The following is a 21762-nucleotide window of genomic DNA, read 5'->3' as shown; positions in this document are numbered from 1 at the left end:
CACACACTGATGTCCAAAGTGACTCTTACCCTAATTTTCATACCATTTTTTTCAGAAGCATCGGAATATAACAACAAATTAGAATTATAAAAATTTTATTAATTCTTACAAGTTAACAGTTTTTTAGAGCATGAAATTTTTCAACTATACTCTCTAAATATGAATTAGTGATTTTTCACTAATTTCCAGTGAATATTCACTAATTGTCAATGCTACAATCGTACCACGCAGAATTAGTAAATATTCACTAAATGAATATGTGAATATTAGAATTCACTGATTTGATAAGTGAATATGAGAATCCACTAAATTGAAAAGTGAATATGGGAATCCATTGATTTCATCGGTGAAAAAAAATATTATATTGCGAAAAAAAATATAAGACATTTGTAATTAGATCCGAAATGTGATTAATGTATTAGAATCATTACTTAGAAGAAGTATAACATGATTTTGATTGATGAAAAAATCCCGGTGACTGCTGGGCTCGAACCTGCATCCTTCCGATTCAAAGTCTTTGATGCCATCCACTGCGCTGACCTACGCATGTGCTCGCGTGAGTGTAAATAGTATATTGGTTATGATACCAAACAATAACTGATGAAGAAATAAAAAATCCGTGATGTTATGATTGACGTACTCTTCATATAAATATATTATTGTTCTGTACTTCTATTTTTTTTTATTTTGAAAGTTTTTTATTAAAATTTTTGAAAATAGCACCATAATTATTAATTACATTTATATCTAGTAAAATATTTAATTATTTGCTAGTTGAAGTTACTAGTGAAATAGTGAAATTCATAAATTAAGAAGTGAATAACAGTTTCACTTGTAGAGTTTATGAAAATATCGCTAGTTCAGTAGTGAAAATCGCTAATTTGCTAGTGAAAATTATAGTACTAAATTTATTAGTAAGAATTCACTAATTTGTTATTTAAATACACTTGTTATGAAGTGAATACTGCTTCACTAACGTAATTATGAAATTTCCACTCATTCATGTTTAGAGAGTAGTCTTCCTCCAGAATTGAGTTATAATCTGGCAGGAATTTCTTGTGTAAGGTTTGCAATTTAAATCTGGTCACAAGTATCTGCAGCAAGACACCTACGTAGAAAAAGACACTGACACCTATCGATCTTGAGAGCAGACTTGCTCAAGAATTAAAAAAGATTGTTTTATGGGTATGGTAAATATTTTTCTCATAATATTATATTACTCCCAATTTCCTCGCCACGATGAATTTCGAAAGTTTTTATCATTAACTTTATCAATTAACTCTTGAGTAACATAATCAGCTAAAACAATAATCAATGCTCGTTTTGAATATCGAAAAAGTTTAGTCATTATATAATTTACAGGATGAACACAATTATTCCCTATTTTATAACCACCATCTTTTACGATATCACGACGTTCATTATCAGGTACACTAATATCGATAATGTTACAAGGTCGAGAAGAAGTAAAACTATTCATTACTGATTGGAGAATAAAGAATTGTATATGATATACATTATATATATTATTCTCTATCTGCTGATTTACCTGATTATCTATTCCACATCGCGCGTTAATATTAAATGTGCATCCAAAGAACGAAGGATCCGCACTCGCTAGTAAAATTCTATTACGATACATTCCAATAGGGTCATTAAGACTCCAGCTTTTTACCATCCGCCATCCACCCCAAGTAATATCGATGTAGTTATCAATAATTTTACAGTTATTTCTTGTAGCATTATACGCTGCTGTATGGTCTTCATGTATGAGCATAATTATAAATTCACCAGGATTGTCATCCAGAAATTTATCAGCTTCAGATAAAAAATTATCCAAATTCAGATTTAAATAAGTGTGACTTGCGATAATTTTAAAGTTCTTTGATTCTGATGGACGTACACTAATGTCTAAAACTCTAATTCCATATTTCAATTGCTGCTTAATATTCAATTCTTGAGTACGTAATTTTTCATCCTCTGCAGTGTAAGAAAATGATGAGTGCGTTCCAATGAAAGCAATATTTTTTAATTTTGTTAAATCTGGCAATCTGACTAAATATTTAATACGTTCCATGTACGGTTTATATGTTAATTTTGCACAACCACACGTTTGAACCGGATGATAAACTGCCATAGAACAGAATACTATCAGTATAAATATTAGTTCTATAGACATATTGAACGATTTTAGATGTTTTCAATGACTTATCTTTCGAGAATGAAATAAAACTCTTGTTGAACCCGTAGCTATATAGCAATCACAATATTTTTATGTTGTTATCAATAAATTCTATTTATTTCAACCTGCAACTATGGAGCAGTGACGTTTATATTCTACTAATTTTAACTAATCTTATTAACAGCTATGTCATAGTTACTATATTTAAACATGACAATGTTTTTCTAACCATCGTTAGTTTAAAAATATATCAAGTATTATTTTTTTTATAACTCATATATTCAAAAACAGGTCTTTTATTTTTTTAAGTTCGAAGATGTGATATCGTTTACAATTATTCGAATTGTGTGAGAATACACAGACTACTCTGCCGTGTTTAAGAAAAGGGCAGTAAGTTCGGTTACTGCCTTTCTATCTGACCAATATTAATTTGACATTAGTTAAATAGAAAAACAATAAATGAAGTTACCCAGAGAGAAAAGTACCACGGGCCCAGGCTTGGCCCAACTTTGTAGAACCTTGGGCCAGGCTTGTAAGCCAGTCTTGGCCCAGTTTTGGTAAAAGTCTGGAATGATAATCTCGGGCCAAGCCTAGTTGCCAGGCCTGGCCCATGCTTGGTTACCAGACCCGGCCCATGCTTCGTGGCCAGACCTGGCCATACATCGAGGAAACGAATAAATTTAATTAAACAAAAATTTTATTATTATTAACCTCGTAGAGTTCATGATCATTAACTTTTAAACTAACTACACGGAAAAAAATTAACTTTAAAAATTAGTGTTTGAAATTATAACCCGGAACCCGGGTATCAATATGGGGAATTTTAACATTCCAAATAATAAATTTTATCATCTTACCAATAGTAAATATTCTATTTAATTGTTTTGAAATATTAATTTATTTAATGCCGTAAGATGGACGGCGTGGTTTCAATTTGATATTTGCTACTTGCTACTAATGAAAATAATCATAGAAATGGTCATGAATTCTATGATTATTCCCTTCCATCATAGCATTCTTAGCAATAGTAAATATTCTATTTAATTGTTTTGAAATATTAATTTTTTTTTTTTTTTTTATACGTGTCGTCAATTTTCTAAGTATCAGTTACGTTTTTTAAAGTACAAATAGTAATTTTTCTTGCATAGACAATAAATTTTCATACTTATCCTGTAATCATTCACGTTTTTTAATCATCAATAAAAAAATTACTATTTAGAATGATAGTATTTACTGATCACTTTATCATTTTTTTACTTGTCGTTCTTAAATTATATAGTTCATTTTTTTCCGTGTACACGGAGAGAAATTTATGGTAACCGTTCCTAGTACGTTTATGAAATATCATCCCATACCGTTATGGTAATGATTACTTGGAATTATGGGACATAGGCCCATACTTTCTGGTAAAAGTTCCCATAAGTATGGGAATAATTCCTATAATTATGGTAATGGTTACCATACATCATGGTAACGGTTACCATAATATTATGGTAACGATTGCTATAATATTACGGTAATGGTTACCATGTATTATGGTAACCATTACCATAATATTATAGTAACTATTACCATAATATTATAGTATTGATTACTACAATATATGGGTGCCGTTCCTATAATCAACATTTCAAGAAAACCGATTACCATGCATTATGGGAACCATTTCCATAATATATTGTAATTGTTACCATAAATTTCTCTCCGTGTAAGGGAGGTATATGTGAAAAAAACTCGGTGAAAATTCTACTAGGCTCTGGGCGCGAACTGCCGTCCTTCTGATTGCTGGGTCCGAACGGTAGCTACTGGACGAACCTACTAATGTTGAACTGATACATTTATATGATCTACTTATTAAACCATAGGTATAGCCAAACTTGCGTAATCCTACCTTGGCCCAAGTCTGGGTTGCCATTGGACGGTCAATGCTAGGTTACCCAGTCTTGGCCCAAGTCTGGCTTGCCATTAAATGGCCAAGACAGGGGGACCGTGTTGGTCCAAGCCTGGGTAATCATTATAACGGCCAGGACTGAGTATCCAATCTTGAGCCAAGCATGGGCCAATATAGGTGTGCCAAAGCTAGGTTCCCCAGTGCTGGGCCAAGTAGGGGCCCGTCGTTCAACTCTGGCAGCTCTTACATGAGAAGGGCTTATCTAAAACTTCAAATTGAATTGTGGGACTGACTCGAAACTTCCCACTGTTTTATAGACTTTTTAAAATTAAATCGATATGGGAAATTTATGCTTAGACGGCCGGATATCAGAATCCACATAAAACATAACTTAATTCCAACTATTATCGTTATCAAACAAACCAAAAATTTTAGTGCGTATGAAAACGATAGGGAGAGAATGAAATTTCCGGTCATTAAACGAAACACCTCGTTAGTGGTACAAGATTACAACTTATTTAATAGACGTTATTTTGATAAATTCAATAAAATCATAACTATATTGGAAAAAATGAATTGCCTGAGGTATGGTCATAACGTGTGTCACCCTGATGCAATCTATTGCTCCAGGGTGACAATAAAAAATATTGACACGTAGTTTCTGAGTATTTTATACTGTGAATTTTATTTTATATTTCATCATTAATTGGAACGTGTTCCATAGCAATTATTTGAAGCACTATTACGAATATAATCTTAGAAATAAATCAAAGAAATCAAATACTGCTTTGGTATGCTGACTTGGGTTATTTTTGTGATTGTAACCATTAATGAACTATTTATGACGTCAGCATTAGTTGCAATTTCTAAGGGTGATCCTGATAATTGGCAAGGTATTTATGTATAAATATTGATTTTAACATCGCGATTACTATGACTCGATTACAAAAGATGACTTTTGCACTTCTTGCAATGGAATCACGAGTTTTACTGACTATTTTTAGAAGCAGCCTACTTCCGGTCAATGCCAATTACCATGTAAAAAATATGCCTTAATTATTTTTACGTAGATAGAATTATGTTTTACATCCCTGATTAAAAATATTGATTGAAAAGAATTGAGAAGCGGTCACTCCATGCAAACTGTATATCTATATATTCAAACAAAAAAATTGAAATCAATTGAAATTATTGAAAAGAATTTGAATTTCATCATTTTTAATTCTTTTCAATCAATATTTTTAAACAGGGATTGATCTGTTACCGTCATTTCGAAATCCATTTTGACTACTGCGCAATAACATTTTCGTTGTTCCGTTGTTCCCATTTTCTATTCCGGCCCACCTAAGCCGGTTATTATTATTTGTGGCTTTTAACCATCAAGTCGATTTACTCTTGTCCAACTTGAACTCAATTTACCAAAATTTTGGTGAAGCTCCTGAAAAAAATTTTTTTTTTTGTGCAAGACGGCCCCCTCCGAAAAAAATGAAAAAAAAAAATTTTTTTTTTTAATTGTAAAAAAATTTCCCGCGTAACAAATGTTTATATTTTTCTCTTTAACAACTGTATTTACTTTAATATTACTCGAAATAACCTTTTTTGATATAATACGAGTCATTTTTTCACTTCTGTAGAAAATTGATTATTGGTTTTTTTAACTTTTTCAAATGCTCTATTTTAATCCAAATCCATATAATTAACCAAAAAATGATATTTCTATTAAATTAATCATGACTAGGTTATAATACTATGAAATACATTTTCTTTTAGAATTTTTGAGTGGTTCATTTTGCCCCAAGTTTCACGTATCGGGCTAAAAATGAGTAAATAATCTAAATTTGTGATAATCAAAAGAAAACAAGAAAAAAAAATTTTTGGTTAATTTTTGAGGTGGGCCTTCTTGCCCCAGGTGGGCCGTTTTGCCCCGGTCTCCCCTATGGTTAGGGACTCGGTACTGGTGCTCTTACCCTAAAACTGTTATAAAACGATAGTAAAATTAAAGTGATCATTCTTCATTACTAATTTTTTTTTTTCTAAGATGCATATGCGTATTTCAATAGTATATACATAACTATGATCGACGAGACAAATTTAAACGATAATGGATATTGTGCTGGTGATTGTTCAGCACTTGACCCTAACTCTAAGAAATATCACAATGCTAATTTGAGCCATCCAAACAATTGTTTTGGTTCAATTCATAAATGCTGGCTAGAAAAAGTAATGATATAAAAAACAAATATTGATTTGAACATCGGGTTCGAAATAATTTCATTTCATTTCTTTTCATAAATCAGGGATCAAATGAACGAGCTCAGGCATATTTTAATTATAAAATGATGGAAGAACGTCACGTAGTATTACATCCTTTGGATGGAACTTATGTGATTGACCGTGTTGCTCTACAGCCATACAAACACCAATATGATCATACAGGTGGTACTTGTGGATGTCTATGTGAACGTACTTACAACCCAGATTTTATAACTCCACGTGGTGAACTACTTGATTCATTTTGTTTTGATGCTTCACATGTAGATTTTGGTTTGTTAGTATTGTCTTTCTTTCAAGTATTCTTGTATCGTTTTTTGTATTTTACTTCTACTCATTAACGCGCTGAAAAATTCTGCGTATATAGATAAAATAGTATATTGTGTGACAAGGGATGAAACAAAACGATTTCAGATCCAGGGTGAAGGCTGCTCGATCCGTACACGAGGGCTGACATCACCCGCAGTCTGAAATCATGTTTTATCCTGGGTCACAAGTAAAATTAATGGTCTGAATTACTATTAAACAAATGACAACTATCAGAGCTTAAACTGCAAATGTCTTCAGTCAGCGGGCAGAAAAATTATTTGCTTCTTCCCGAGAGACGAAACACGTTCCCCTGATTAAGAAATCTAATTTGGAATGATTCAATTCATGCTAAAGTGTATATCTATATATAGTCAATTTTGCCAAATTTGAATTGTTTCGGATCGTGTTTGAATTATTTCAATTTAGATTTCTGAATCAGGGTCGTTTCTGCTCGCTGACTGAAGGAATTTGCAGTTTACGCGTTTGCTAATATTTTTTCGCGGTATTGGAATGAAATTTGCTTGTTTCCAGTGGCTGTAGTGACATCGAAACCTCCCTATCCAAAAGTTTCTATAGAATCCACTCAAATGGGTCAAAAATCCCATAGAATCTAATAGACGTATTGGTGACACGACCATGGCTGGATTTAAACTTGATGCCGCCCCTGGGCACCGGAAAAAAATCCACCCCAATACTGGAATTTTACTTAAACTTATAGTTCATATATTGATTTTTCAAAATTTTGCCGCCCTGGGCACTTGCCCCGACTGCCCCTAGTGTAAATCCACCACTGGACACGACCGCTGATCCGAAGACAATTGATCTGCGATCGATTCCCAGTTCGGGCTATCTACATTTTTCTCAATTTATCTATAAATTGTCTCATTGAGAAGGTTCATTGTAAGTTTAGGTTTCACTATATTTAAAAATTGGTTTATATGCGATTTTCGACCCATTTGAGCAGATTCTATAGAAACTTTTGAATAGGGCTGAAGTTTCGATGCAGGCATCCGAAAAAAGATTGTTTGTATAAATAAGCTATCTTTTTAATGTACATAGATAATGAAAAAATATATTTTTAGTGTTGCTACTGGTGTGAGATTTAAAAGATACAAGAACATAATATATCTCGAACTCCAACAAGGAAAATTAAAACGTGGAAAAATTGATGCAAAAACTGTTACCTGGAAAATTTCAAATCATTGTACTTATTCACGAAAAGTAATTAATGATTTCTATGGTTTCCGTTACCGAGCTTTAGAGATAGTATTAGAAGACTTGATTTTAGATAGTGATGCTGTTGTTACAGGTTTGTATCTTACGCAGTGATAGTCATAATGAACAATAATAAACAGTATTTTTAATAAATGATCAATAAAAGTTACCCATATACTGATACAATAATAACATTACTTTAGGTGTAACATTTACTAAATCATTAGTTGGTCATCATATAAGAAATGATGATGATGTCGATTACAGTCGATATACAGAAATAAAATTCAGTCAATGTCATAAGAACAGGTTATATATTTACGAAAATTTGCATTCTCAAGAAATTATTTATAGTGTTAAGTTATAAATTATCTTTTTACAGCACTATCGATTTGGTGCATAGCGCACAGCACTTACTGCCGTCTACATCTTCATTAGATCAAAATGAACAACTAAGTAAATCGTGCAAACATCATATATTGTTCGGGGGAACATCTTGGAATATTGCTAAGATACAACATGTTGTACCATTTGTGGATCTACAGGAAATAGTTACAAACCCACCCTCGCCTATTCGTGGTATTGGCTGGTATTATCGAGGTCAACCTGGATATGGTGGATTCCTAGCTCTGAAGATCTTCACAAATTTATAATTGGCTATTGTCAAACGGTTTCATCGGAATTTTATATAATTTTCTTACTAATGTCATCTCAGTTGTAAAATGTTTCATGGAACAAAACAAATGAACCCGTAGACTAATTAAAAAGAATCATGAAATATGAAGTAGTCTGTCTGTATAGATTATTCTCAAAGATTATGCCCTAATTTTTACTGGTAACAGCGAATTTATATAACCCGCAAAAGATTTATGAACCCCGCATGCGCAAGAATTACAAATTCTTTGTCTTACTACCGCCTAACATATAAGATATCAAACTCGAACAGTGTCGCCAGATGTAAAAATATTGGTTTGAATGAACTGCTGTGCGTACAGGATTGGCTGAAAGTTCAGTCGAATTTATTAACTCGGAACTTTCCCTCAATCTTGACCCCTCCCCTACGAGCTTCGCAGTCTCTTATCCGATGCCATACATTTGTATGTGTCAGTGTATATTTATAAATGCATCAGTCATGTAGATGTAAGAGCGCATGCGTGTACTCTTTAAAGAAGAAGGGGCATTTGATAAGTCGGATTCGGAATTTCCACAAAATTTCCACTCCTCCGTAGACTAATTGCCTACTCCTGATCTAGGTGCTATTTATGTTTAGAATATAGTCATGTAGGGCCAGTGTGCGCAAGTCCATTCATTTCGGACTGACAATACTATTGTATTAACAGCTTTAGGTTTCGAAAATTCAGAGAATGGAAAAATTCAGAGTTAAACATTAAAATTTTACTTACGTTCTGTTATCATTTGTTAATTACATTGTTGACAATTTCTTTGTGTGCGTCATATGCCAACGCAAGTTGTCGTTTCGTATCTCACTTAATTATTAATAGCCTACGGCAACCATTCCATGCTGCTTATTATCGTATTTATATTTTTTATGTTAGAATATTCGACTATTTTATACTAATTTGTGGTTGAGAAAGCATTTAATAGTCAGTAAAAAAAAAATTGTGGAAAAACTCAAAGTAGTTAAAAATCCTATAAAATGATTTATAAAATTGTACTTATTTGTATGGCGTTACAAGTGACTATTACTCGAGCTGATGAAGAAGTTCATCAACTAACGCTTCCAAAAAACAACCCGGAGGTTGAGTTTTTTGTCCAGAAAGGAATTAATAAATTTTTTGATTACCTGCAAGAAAATTTTTTCAAGAATGACACGACTAAGATGGATAATTCAACAGTAGTTAGAGAAGTAAATAATACTGTTCTTACAATTGTTGGGAGAGAAAGACAGTATCATATAAATGTGAAGTATCCTGTAATAAAAGAAGTGTTAGATCAGAAGCATCGCTTCGCAAATCCATATTACGATTGTGTGATTGATATTAAGACAATGGCTGATGAACATATGGAAATTTGTTGTTACTATTACTATGACGCGTAAGCATTTCATATTTTTATATATACGATTTATAGCTATAAGCTATTAGAGATAGAAAATTTATAATTAAATAGTATATTATATACCGAGAGAGAAAAATAGGACATTCCAACACGGGTGTGTAATTGACTATCCAAGCTGAAGCCGAGGGTAGCAAACACGCGGATTGGACGTAAAATTAAGGGGTAATGTACCCCCGAGTTTCGCGCCAAATTTTCGGACGCACTTTGTAGCTATCATAATGAACATAATCGGTCAAAACTTTACAGATTGATTATTTAGTAGTTAATCTAGGTCCTGCTGGTATTTTTTTAATTTTTATAAACAAAAAAAATTATAGATTTATTATCAACAGGAATCTATAATGAAAATTATTAATTTTAATTAATTATCCGTTATCGAAAGCAGCTAACGAATATCAGCCAACACTAGCTTTGATTGAGACCTACCACATAATGAATACAATATACGTACACCTAAAAAACTTAATTAGGGAAGTGCGTCCAAAGTAGTTACAGTGCTCCCCCCCTAAGATATCCCTCTGTAAGATATCTTCCCCTCATTTTACTACCATTTACCCTCAACTCATTAGAATTTACTTGCGCATGCGCTTGAGCCGCTACTATAAGTCAGCTGTTTACATACACATAGCGTTACTTATAGATAGTAAGACTGCGCATGCTTCTACTTTTAATAGCTCCACCTTTTAAGAGTGGAAGGGGTACCTCTCTAAGATATTTTTCCTGGAACCAGAGCCCCGAGTCTGATATCTTAGGGGGGGGAGGGGAGCACTGTAATGATAATTTTATCATTTTCATCATTCAGTTCTAGTGGTAATTGTAAAGTAAATTCAGAAAATTTTGAATCGATAGATGGCGTTATGTCAACAATTCTTACTGATTGATAAAAAAGAACTCCATAGAATTGTACAAAGTGAAAAATTTTGTTATACTTTCATATTTTTTATCTTGCAGGACCTGCTACTCATACTATTGCACGCAGAGACCGGATAAAGTTACAACTTGCGATCAGAAGAGTGTCTTAATGGAAAAAAAAAATTAAAAAATAGATGGCGCTCTAATATGTTGAAAAAGTATTAAAAAAAAAACACAATTATAATAATAAAAAACAAATATCGGCTAAATTTTTTCATGAATTACCAGTTTTAAGTTTTTATTAATATTGATTTGACTAAAAAGATTTAGAAAGCGATTTTCAAAAGGGTTCTCCTGTTCAGATGTAATAAAAAAATAAAATAAAATAGATCAATCGAGAGGTATTTTTTGTCATTGTTTTCATCAATATCCGTACACATATTGACGGACATCATAAATTTTTTAAATATTTTTTAAACTTCCCGCTAAGAAAATTGAAAATTTTCAAAAAAAAAAAAAAAAAAACGGCAAGTTATTGGTTTCGTTCCGATAAATCGAAACAGTAATTTAAGGGGGGGGGGTAGGGTTTTAAAGGCGAAAAAGAAGCATATTTTTGTGATTTTTTCCCGGCGAGATGAGTAATATAATTCCATAAAACTTAATCACATATTATTGTACAATTTTTAAAGAATATCAGAAAAAATTTTCAACGAAAAATATTGAATAATAAGCTGGTGACGTTGAATCTCCGGAGGCGCCTCGAAAAAAAGTCGTTTTGCGGTGAACATCATAACTCGTTACCGGATCATCGGAAAAGAAAAAATTGATATGCATTTTAAAGTTGATGTATTTCTCGAGGTAACCACGAAGAGTTTTTTTAACTTCCCGCTAAGAAAATTGTAAATTTTCAAAAATTCGGGAAGTTATTGGTTTCGGTCCGATTTACGAAAATCGAATTTCCATCAGATGTCGACGTTTCGAGGTCCTAGGAAGCTATCCTGACTAATTTCACGATGATGTCCGAGTGTATGTATGTGTGTACGTACGTACGTACGTACGTATGTATGTATGTAAATATTCATAACTCTTGAACGGATGAACCGATTTTGATCGTTGAGGTGTCATTCGACGCGGCTTGTTAATGTCTTGAGGCCGTAGAAATTTGAACTTAATCGGTAGGGTGCGTTCAGAGATATTTCAAAAATAAAATTTTTTTAAAAATGTTTTATTTGGATAACTTCCAATTTGCTCGATGGATTGATTCCAAAATCTAATCAGCTCTAAAACTCTATAAGCCGCGTCGAATGCCACCTCAACCATCAAAATCGGTTAATTCGTTCGCGAGATATCGTGGAAGAAAGAAATGCTAAAAAATGGTTTTTTACAAAACAATGGCATACAAAAGTATTTGCGAGCTCGAAGAGCTCGAAAATATATTCACAATAATGTTTTCGAGCTCAGCGAGCTCGAAAACAGCGGGAAGTTTTGGGGCTGGCCCGCAGGGTCAACTGACAGACCGATTTTTTTTTTTTTTTTTTCGATTTTTTGCAGCACTTGGAAGTGAAAAACGCGATTTTAGCTCAAAAAATCGCGGTTAATTTGTTATTAAAAAATAGAAAAAAATGAAAAACAAAAAAAAACTCTTCGTAGTTACCTGTTGATTTATGTGAAAAAGTAATGTTCAAATTTTCAAAGGGATCGGTTCAGTACATTTTGAGTTATGATGTTCACGGACTTTAAAAATAACGTTTTCGGGAAAATCCATTTAAAGTTTTTTATTCGTGAAAATTCGAAATAAACTATCAATCAAAGAATATGAATTTTTATACTTATATTGAGTCATCAGTTTACATCCTTTGAAAGACACACAGCCGGAGAAAGGGATTCGGAAGAACAACGAAAATTGCAGCTGATTTCTACTAGGGGTATGTAGGGGCAGGTCGGGCAGGTATAAGAATCAGATATACCGGCCGGTCATTTGAAACGCTGTAACTCCGTTAGTTTTACTCGGATTGATTTGAAATTTGTACACAATATTCTTGACATATTGTTCATTCAGAAAAAAAATTAAAAAAAAATTTTTTTTTAAATAATTTAAAACCCCTACCCCCCCCCCCCCCCCCCCTTAAATGAGGTTCAGATGGTGTGGATTTTAATGGGTAAACACGTAAGAATCTATGCTAGATTTCCATAGAGAACCATATGAAAATCCAACCGAAAACGCTATGTGAAAATTTAAGCTGGATTCCTACGTGGATTTTTTTGATTGGGTATAAAAATGTTATTTTTTTAATGCGAAGATTTTAAGTTCACATTATCTGTATGTATATATAGAGAGATATATATTAGGCTTTTCAATATAAACTTAAAATCTACGCGTTAAAAAAATAAGTTTATCTTCAAACTCGAAAAAATTCCATTACGATATCTCATAATTACACATAATAACAATAATAAAAATAATCGTAACAATAATAATAATAAAAATAATAACTCAATAACAATTAGTGACAGTATATATCACTAAGATTCACAGTCGTTAAAACACCTAGCAATATACCAGTCATCAGTTCAATTTTAATCTTGTTAATTAAAAATATTATAAAAAAGACAAAATGTGTCTGAAAAATATATTGATCATTTTTTTCATAAGTTCATTTGCCAAAATAGAGGTAATTATCTAAATAATACATTTTTAGTATACTATAGTATTTTGCTGATATTATAATAGTAAATTGCGTAACAAGTGGACGAAAAGTTATTCGCCATATGGCTACTGCGCATTATTCGTTAAACGCACTAGTTTTAGCACAAGTCGTAGGCACGCACACGCAATTCCAAGACTTGCTAAAGATATTGCGTATTACGGATAATGATTTAATCCACATGTATGACGCATTATACTTTATTTATCATAAGTTTGGTTATCTTGATTTATCAAATCTGTAAAGCGAATGCCTCAGTATTCATTTAGCGTTCACTGTTTTTTCACCGTGACCCAAGAAGCACAAAAAAAATTTCCAAATTCCTATATACTGGAATCCAGGTACCCACAATTTCCTATGTGAATTTCCCATATGGAAATCATAACCATGGTTTCCTACATGGATTTTTATTTGAATCCATACACTCCTATATTAATTCCTATGGATTTTTCCGTAAATCCATACTTTCCTATATGGATTCCTATGGGTTCCCATAAAATCCCACATGGATTTTTTTCATAGGGACGTACATCGCTGGTTAGTTTTACAGGCATGATAAAACAGGATAATCGTACATGTGTTGAATAAAATAAAACAATAAATTTTGAATATCCATTAAAGGGGCGTTCAATCGAAAACAATGATCCAGTCGGAAAAAGAGATGATTGCTACGAAATTGGATCTAACGAAGTTAAATGTTTTTCTAAAATCTCTCAAGACTCTATCAATAAAAATTTATCTAACAGGAGTCTACTCAATTCGATAAGGAATAATAATAATGCAATGAGTACTCTTGAGTACAATGTAAAAAGAAAAACCATTTATGGTGATGATAATAATGTTAAAACTTGGACCATGTCTAACAATGATGGAATACTGGCCATCAAAGATCGAGATTATAATAAGAACACAGTCCTCATTAACAATGATAATCATGTTATTACCGTTGATACGCACAGTGATAATTTAAACATAATCAAAATCAAAAGAGATAGCGATAAAATTACTTTTAATGGTGATGATAAAAACGTTAATTTGATAACTATTGAACATAATAGCGACGTACTTGCCATCAAAGAACGGGATGATAATAAAAATACAGTTTCTATCAGCAGTAATAGTAATGATATTAATATCGATAGTAATAGTAATAATTTAAATACAGTCGCTGTTAAAGGTCATAGTGGAAGACTTAGCAGTAAGGGTGATGATAAAAATGTTAATTCATTAACTATCGATAACAATAGTAAAACACTCGCTATTACCGATAGGGATGATAACAAAAATACTATTGCTGTTAATAATGATAGTGATGAAATAACTATTGTTACCAATAGTAATAATGAAAATACAGTTGCGGTTAGAAATAAAAGTAAGAAGCTTACTATTAATGGTGATGATAAAAATATTAATTCCTGTACTATTACTAATAATATAGGCGTAGTTGCGATTAAAGAAAGAGATGACAGCAAAAATACAATTAGTATTCGAGACGATAGTCATGAAATTTCTATTAATACTAACAGCAATAATGTAAATACAATCGCTGTTGACCATGATAGTGATAAAATCACTATTAATGGCGACGACAAAAATGTTAATACACTTACTATTGGGCAACATAATAGGGACATAGTTGCTATTAAAGTAATAGACGATAGTAAGAACACAATTACTATTAATAACGATAGTAATGATGTTAATATTGTTACTAATAGCGGTAATATGAATACACTGGCTATTAAAGGTGATAGTAATAGAGTAACTATTCATGGTGATGATAAGAATGTTAATATAATTACCCTTGAACGTAATAGAAATATAGTTACTATTGAAGAAGGAGATGATAGTGAGAATTCAATTACTATTAAGAAAGACAGCGATGAAATTAATATTTCTACTAAGAGTCGTAATGTGAATACTCTTGCTATTAATCATAATAGTAATGGAATAACTATTAAAGGTGATGACAAAAATGCTGTTACGTGTACTATTGACAATAATAGCGAAACACTTATTATTATAAATAGAAATGATAATAAAAACTCGGTTTCTATGAAAAATAATAGGCATCTAATTAATATGGAAAATAATGATAATAATATGAATAAAATTCATATTAAAGGTGATAATCAAAAGATTTCGATCAATAATAATGGTAATAATGTTAACACAATCGTTATAGATGGTGATAGTAGATTTATTACTATTAATAATAAAAATGATTATAATGTAAATATAATTACTATTAAAAATCATAGAGGAAAGGTTATTATTAATAATAATGGCAATCACAACAATGTTAATATTGTAAATAATAAGAATTATGATGACAATAATGACTATGATAAATATGAAGAATATGATGAATATGATGAATAAGAGTTGTAATGCTTTTATATTTTATTGAATGGATCCAAATTCAATACTGTCCATTGCTGACCATTGGCGAAAAATACTTGTGTATAGAAAACTGTTCTTTCCTGCTTTTATCCCGTGAATTGTATTATATATATAATATATATGTGTATTTGATATTCAATATAAATGTTAATATATTTACTATTCAATATAAATGTTATATGTGATTATTATTTATTTATTTAACGCCAATCGGCAATGTACAATAACAATTTACATACAATATGAAGGAGAGTAACAGGTGCAATAACGCTTTAAGCGATGGATTGTAATATAGATAGGGGAGGGTGGGGCAGAGCGGCCCCCCTAAGCCAATTATTATTTTTGTGGCTTTCAACCATAAGATCACTTTACTTTTGTCCTATTTCGAACAAATTTATGGACATTTTGCCAAAATTCTGAAAAAAATTTTTTTTTTTTTGTGGGGCAGAGCGGCCCCCTTCAAAAAGTGATAAAAAAAATTTTTTTTTTCGTTTTTTTTTTTTTTAAATTGTTTTCATCACTAAGAATGTATTTCTTTCTCTTGACAACTATTTTTGGTTTTATATTACTCGAAAAAAATTTTGTAAAGCGTAAAAAATCGTTCACTCTCGATTACCATAATTACTAATTTTTATTTAATAAAAAAAAACATCAATTCTATAATTTTACTTTATTTCAAAAATTTATCAACTAAAAAAAAAAATTAATTTTTATAAATTTTTAGTGACCAAATTTGCCTCTTACACAGAGAAACGGCCGAAAAATATGAAAAAATAATTTTTTCGGGAGTTTCGGCTGGTCCATTTTGCCCCAGGTGTTATGCGTAGGACTAGAAATGTGGAATTATAACTATTTTTTTTTAATTTGACGATAACAATCTGAAAAAATCACTTTTTCAAAATTTTGGGCTTGTTCATTTTGCTCCAAATGTCATGCATAGGGGTAAAAATGCGCAAACATATCGGATTTATAGTAATTAGTCGAAAAAAAAAAAATTTTTTTTTTGGTCAAAATTTCAGGGGGGCCGCTCTGCCCCACCCTCCCCTATACAAAAATAATGAAGATGAAAAGATTGCACGTGGAGGGGTTCGTGGTTTGTCGTTGTATTTCAGTATCAGCTTTTTGACAGACGTTCGAAAGGATGGGTAGGGACGACCAAAGAAGTTCACATCCGAGCAGATAGCATTGATCTAATTAGATATTCTGTTGATAGGCCCATTACGGACATAGTTTTTGGAGGATTTTGTAGTATTTAGCAGCCGGCTATGTCGTAGGCCCGTTTTGGGGCAGATCAATTCAAAGCGTTCAAGTATTTTTGGGGAGGAAATGTTCCCGTTGATTACCTTGTAGAAGAACGAAATGTTAACGCCTTAAATTCGCTAAATAATTGATATGAAGGTACTCATATACTGCATCGGTGTCTAAGTCATGCATGATGAATCCTTTTTTATTCTTTTTAATCCTGAAATGATAATAATTTTCTTGCTAGATGAAGGAGAATTAAAATGGATTCACTTTAGGTTCGATCTGAATTCTCCGGAGAATTAAGAGTATTGGAGAGTATTAAGTTGTATTAAATATGTGTGCTTTTTTAATCCTTTTTAATTCACTTTTTTAACCAGGGATGGCCTGTCTGTCGTAAGAAGAAAGATAAGAACTTGCAGAATGAGTGTTGGATTTTTTCAAGCCTAGTAAACATTATTGTCATTAATTATCAGTTTTTGAAAGCACTGGGCTCGTGTCGTGGTGGCCACGCAGAATCTTATTTTCAACGTTAAATTAAAAACATAATTAATAGAGGTAGAGTTCCGGAAGTCAGGATTTTATTAACGACAATTTCAACCGCTCTAAGAATCTCGTTTTAAAATTTCTTAATTATTAAAAGTTATTGAATTATTTGCCGATAACTGAACATATGTTTTTTTTTTCATCTTAATTTGTTAATAACTTTTGCATTTCTTCAGGGGTGGAAAGAAAATTTATATGGATTTTTCCAGACGTCATTCTGAATCCAATGAGCTATCGTTGATATTTTTACGAGCTTTGTCTCGAACTGAAACTAATTAGAACTTGTGAACTAGACTATATTGAGCTTCACGCCCATACTTGCATAGTGATATTCACAATAAATTTCTTTCCGTGTACTTCCGGAGATAAGTTTATTAATTATTTGCAAGTGTAAACAACTCTAGATGTCCACGCGTGTATCGACCAAAGTGACCTTGGTCGTGTGACACGAAAATGGGTAAGAAAGAGGAAACAAAAATATTACAGCGCTAATTAAATCTGATTCTGATCACAAATGATATGAGTGATTATATTTTAATAATAGTAATTTTAGTTGCAAGGACAGGGACAGTGACTAGTATAAATATTTGTCAGGAATAGATTTGATCACAAAATACTTTGAAACGTACCGGCCATCAATTTCTTCTTAATAAAAAAAATAAAAATGGGTCTGAAAGAGTTATTTATTTTTGCTTTCATAATGACGATCGCTGGAATAAAGGTAATTAATTGAATAATTACTGCAATAATTAATAGAAGGGTATAAATAATTCAAATTTACGAATTATTCGAATCAAATCGAAAATTATAACTAATATACGTTTCAAAATTTGTATTTTTGAATATAATTCAAAAAGTTCGTAAGCTTTCGATTCATTTGTAAATTTTTTTAAAAATTAAAATTTTGAATCTATGAAGTGGGGGTGTGCTAATAGTGTTCGGATCAAATCAAATGTTAAAACTCGATCCAAAATTCGAATCAAATAATTCGAAAAATTTCAATTATCCTAAAGTTTTCAAGTCATTTGATGTTTTTCGGACTATTCGATTGAAAATATTCATAAGTTTTCGAATAATTCGGTGCGAAATTCAAATATTAAATCTTCATTTATATGCGAGAGATTATAAAAAATTTTTTACAATAATTTTTGAATGATTCAGAAATTGATAGACAATTCGAACTGTTCAAAAATTATTGGCGTATTCGGTTGCTTTTTCGGAGTACGTACACTTTCATGTGTCAAATTGTATTAAAATTACTATGATTACAATAAAATAAAATAATAGAATAAATATTATGTTTACTGTTTTTTGAAGGCACGTTCAGTTGAAAACAATAATTTAGTTGGAAAAGAAGATCATTTCTCCAACGTACGTTCATTTGGCTCCACAATTACTAAAAATATTTATAAAAGAAGCAATGATAATAGAAGAATTATTATCGTTAATCGTAATAACGAAGAGAAAACATTAACTTTTGATGATAATAACGGAGGAATCGATATTACCAATAGAAATAGTGCTACGAACACTATTAGTATCAATAGTGATAGTGAAGACATTACTATTGACGATAATGGTAAAAATAATATAAATACAATCACTATTCAAGGCAATAGTAAGAGTATTACCATTAATAATAACAACAAAGGAAATATTAATACAATAACTATCAATGGTGACAGTGATTTTATTACTATTAATAATAAAATGGGAAAAAACGTAAGTACAATTACTGTAAACGGAAAAAGAGGACAGATTGTCGTTAATAACTACAATAATGATAATAGTAACGTTAGTACAATTACTGCTAATAATTAGGATTAATATACTGTCTATGAAATTAATATCGATGAAAAGTATTATTATTACTATTAGTGTTCATTATAATAAATATTTGGTTCCATTGATTATTATAAATATTTGTAAGAATGTATTCCAAAATTGTATTTTCTGAATAAATGATTGCCACAAAAACCATGTTTTGGATCTTTTTGAGATATCTTCAATATTTATTTATTAAGTCTAGACGCTGCCAACAGATGGTGTCTTGTAAGTGTAAAGTATGTGAGATAGTGTTAAATTATATATGTCAAATTAGTAATAACACAATTATAGTTGGATATGTGTTTAATGTTAATTAACAAAAAAAATACAGTAGTTGGTAATTTGTCTAGCATCCAAGCTTCACATTCAGGGTCTTACCAGAAACTGACTCCAGTGGCGTACAATTGATATAAGAGACTTAAGTTAACTATGAGAGACATCTATTGGACATAACACTAAGTGGCACCATCTCTGAGACCCTTTTGTACTAAGCTATTTTTGGGGTATATTGGCCCTTAATTTTAGTAACGAAGTTTTATGGCTGATTTCTTCACTCGTAGTTATCCTACGATTAAAGTTGTCCGTTAGTTAACGTGAGTTAACTGGAGATTTTGTTTTCTTCACACTAGTTTAAGAAATATTCCCCGAATATTTTTGTCTTAAGTTTATACCTGGCAGTTAACTTGCTGATGTCAGTGTGTGCGTAAAGACTCTACAGTGTAGAGTACATATATAAAATTTTAGTCTTGGGGTCCCCTAGAGTAAGTACTATAGCTCACAGTCACACATACATGACCATAGAATAGCTAATCCGTCGGTTTGTTGAAGACAACCATCGAAATTTTAACCCCGGAATAAGTTTATCTGCCGAATAACAAACTCTAGTTTATCTCTCTCATGAAGAAATCGGCCATTAGACGAACTCAAGTGGGTGAATACTACTTTCCGTGATGCCGTGGCACAATCAATGATAACTTTGTCTACGTTTTTCTCTTTAGATAGTTGTCGTGCTGTAGCCCTTATCAGTAGAATTTCATGAAATTGAAATATGATATTAAGATAAATGTTCTGAATGTAATTTTTAAAAATCATAGTGTATAGGCAGCTAAAGTTTCCTATCTAAAAAAAAAAGTTATCTCTGAAATATTGTTGACAAAATTCTTTAACGAAATCATTTTAATCTTAAATAATTATAATAATAATAATCATATCAATCGATGAAAATATCTATCATAAAATCGTACAGTCATCGAAATAAGCAGAAACATATCAGTCAACAATTTCATTGCTTCTTTTTTAATTAACAAAATGAGTCGAAAATTATCATTTATTATTTTTTTCATAAATTTATTGGCCGAAATAAAGGTAATTAATTTCAAATTACATATATAATTAATCATAATGCTGATATAATTAAATGATAATAAATATATTCGATTTATTAAAGGCACGTTCGATTGAAAGCAATAATTCATTAGGAAAAAATGACGATTCTTATCAAGCTGACAATCATCGTAGTGAATTTTTTTCTATGGACTTAAAAAATTTAATGGATAAAAATTTCTCAAATGTGGAGTTATGCAATTCGACCATCGATAATGAAAGTGCTACTAATAATTATATTACATGGAACATTATTCATAATATTGACTATTGTGACAGGACATTGGCTATTGATAGTTATAATGCAATACTAATAATTTATAATGGAAACCATAATAAAAATCGAATAACTCTTAATCACAATAGTAATGTCATTGCTATACATAATAATGATAATAATAAAAATATAATTTCTGTCAATAAAGGTAGTAATATAATTATTATAAATAATAATAACAACAACGAAAACACAATTACTATTAATAATAGCAGTGAATTAATTATTATCAATAATCAGAGTAATAATAAAAACATTATTATTATTAAAAACAAAAGAGGGCGGGTTATTCTTAATAATAATGATCATGATGATAATATTAATACAATCATAGCTTTTAATGAAAATAACAGTAATAGTAATAAGATAATTAATACGAACAAGTTATATTAATGTATATGATTAATTAATGAAAGATAGAAATAAACAACAGTTTGTGCAATAGGAAGGAAATACAGTCGAAGCTTTCTCAAGTTGCCCTCCCTAAAGTTGACAGGATATGCTCTCTAAAGTTGCTCGGATTTTCTCCCACTTATAATTAACTTATAATTAATGAACAAAAGTAATCTCGAGATGTAAT

At 31.1% G+C, this 21762-nt stretch overlaps 4 protein-coding genes across 4 annotated transcripts; all 4 read left to right on the top strand.

Moving 5' to 3' along the window:
• The first annotated feature begins 9316 nt into the window (after positions 1–9316).
• LOC130674017 (uncharacterized) lies at positions 9317–11076 on the top strand. Its single transcript, XM_057479271.1, has 2 exons — positions 9317–9923; positions 10899–11076. The coding sequence occupies exons 1-2, from the start codon at positions 9526–9528 to the stop codon at positions 10984–10986; spliced, it is 486 nt and encodes a 161-aa protein (XP_057335254.1). The 5' UTR covers positions 9317–9525; the 3' UTR covers positions 10987–11076.
• A 2254-nt stretch (positions 11077–13330) lies between these two features.
• LOC130667614 (putative uncharacterized protein DDB_G0282133) lies at positions 13331–15997 on the top strand. Its single transcript, XM_057469309.1, has 2 exons — positions 13331–13471; positions 14126–15997. The coding sequence occupies exons 1-2, from the start codon at positions 13415–13417 to the stop codon at positions 15884–15886; spliced, it is 1818 nt and encodes a 605-aa protein (XP_057325292.1). The 5' UTR covers positions 13331–13414; the 3' UTR covers positions 15887–15997.
• A 2266-nt stretch (positions 15998–18263) lies between these two features.
• Positions 18264–19675, top strand: LOC130665185 (myb-like protein I). The gene is made up of 2 exons (XM_057465489.1): positions 18264–18416; positions 19013–19675. Exons 1-2 carry the CDS (start codon positions 18360–18362, stop codon positions 19514–19516), a joined length of 561 nt encoding a protein of 186 aa, XP_057321472.1. The 5' UTR covers positions 18264–18359; the 3' UTR covers positions 19517–19675.
• A 1109-nt stretch (positions 19676–20784) lies between these two features.
• On the top strand, positions 20785–21737 carry LOC130675498 (GATA zinc finger domain-containing protein 4-like). The gene is made up of 2 exons (XM_057481242.1): positions 20785–20887; positions 20970–21737. Exons 1-2 carry the CDS (start codon positions 20831–20833, stop codon positions 21573–21575), a joined length of 663 nt encoding a protein of 220 aa, XP_057337225.1. The 5' UTR covers positions 20785–20830; the 3' UTR covers positions 21576–21737.
• Positions 21738–21762: the final 25 nt, after the last annotated feature.

This window comes from Microplitis mediator, chromosome 1 (genome assembly GCF_029852145.1).
Source record: "Microplitis mediator isolate UGA2020A chromosome 1, iyMicMedi2.1, whole genome shotgun sequence".
Lineage (NCBI taxonomy): Eukaryota > Metazoa > Arthropoda > Insecta > Hymenoptera > Braconidae > Microplitis > Microplitis mediator.
This window is presented reverse-complemented; position numbering and strand designations above follow the sequence as displayed.

Coding starts and splice junctions, on each gene's coding strand:
- LOC130674017 (XM_057479271.1), top strand. CDS start 9,526: ATGATTTATAAAATTGTACTTATTTGTATGGCGTTACAAGTGACTATT. Junction 9,924..10,898: donor TGTTACTATTACTATGACGC/GTAAGCATTTCA, acceptor TTTATCTTGCAG/GACCTGCTACTCATACTATT.
- LOC130667614 (XM_057469309.1), top strand. CDS start 13,415: ATGTGTCTGAAAAATATATTGATCATTTTTTTCATAAGTTCATTTGCC. Junction 13,472..14,125: donor GTTCATTTGCCAAAATAGAG/GTAATTATCTAA, acceptor TATCCATTAAAG/GGGCGTTCAATCGAAAACAA.
- LOC130665185 (XM_057465489.1), top strand. CDS start 18,360: ATGGGTCTGAAAGAGTTATTTATTTTTGCTTTCATAATGACGATCGCT. Junction 18,417..19,012: donor TGACGATCGCTGGAATAAAG/GTAATTAATTGA, acceptor TGTTTTTTGAAG/GCACGTTCAGTTGAAAACAA.
- LOC130675498 (XM_057481242.1), top strand. CDS start 20,831: ATGAGTCGAAAATTATCATTTATTATTTTTTTCATAAATTTATTGGCC. Junction 20,888..20,969: donor ATTTATTGGCCGAAATAAAG/GTAATTAATTTC, acceptor GATTTATTAAAG/GCACGTTCGATTGAAAGCAA.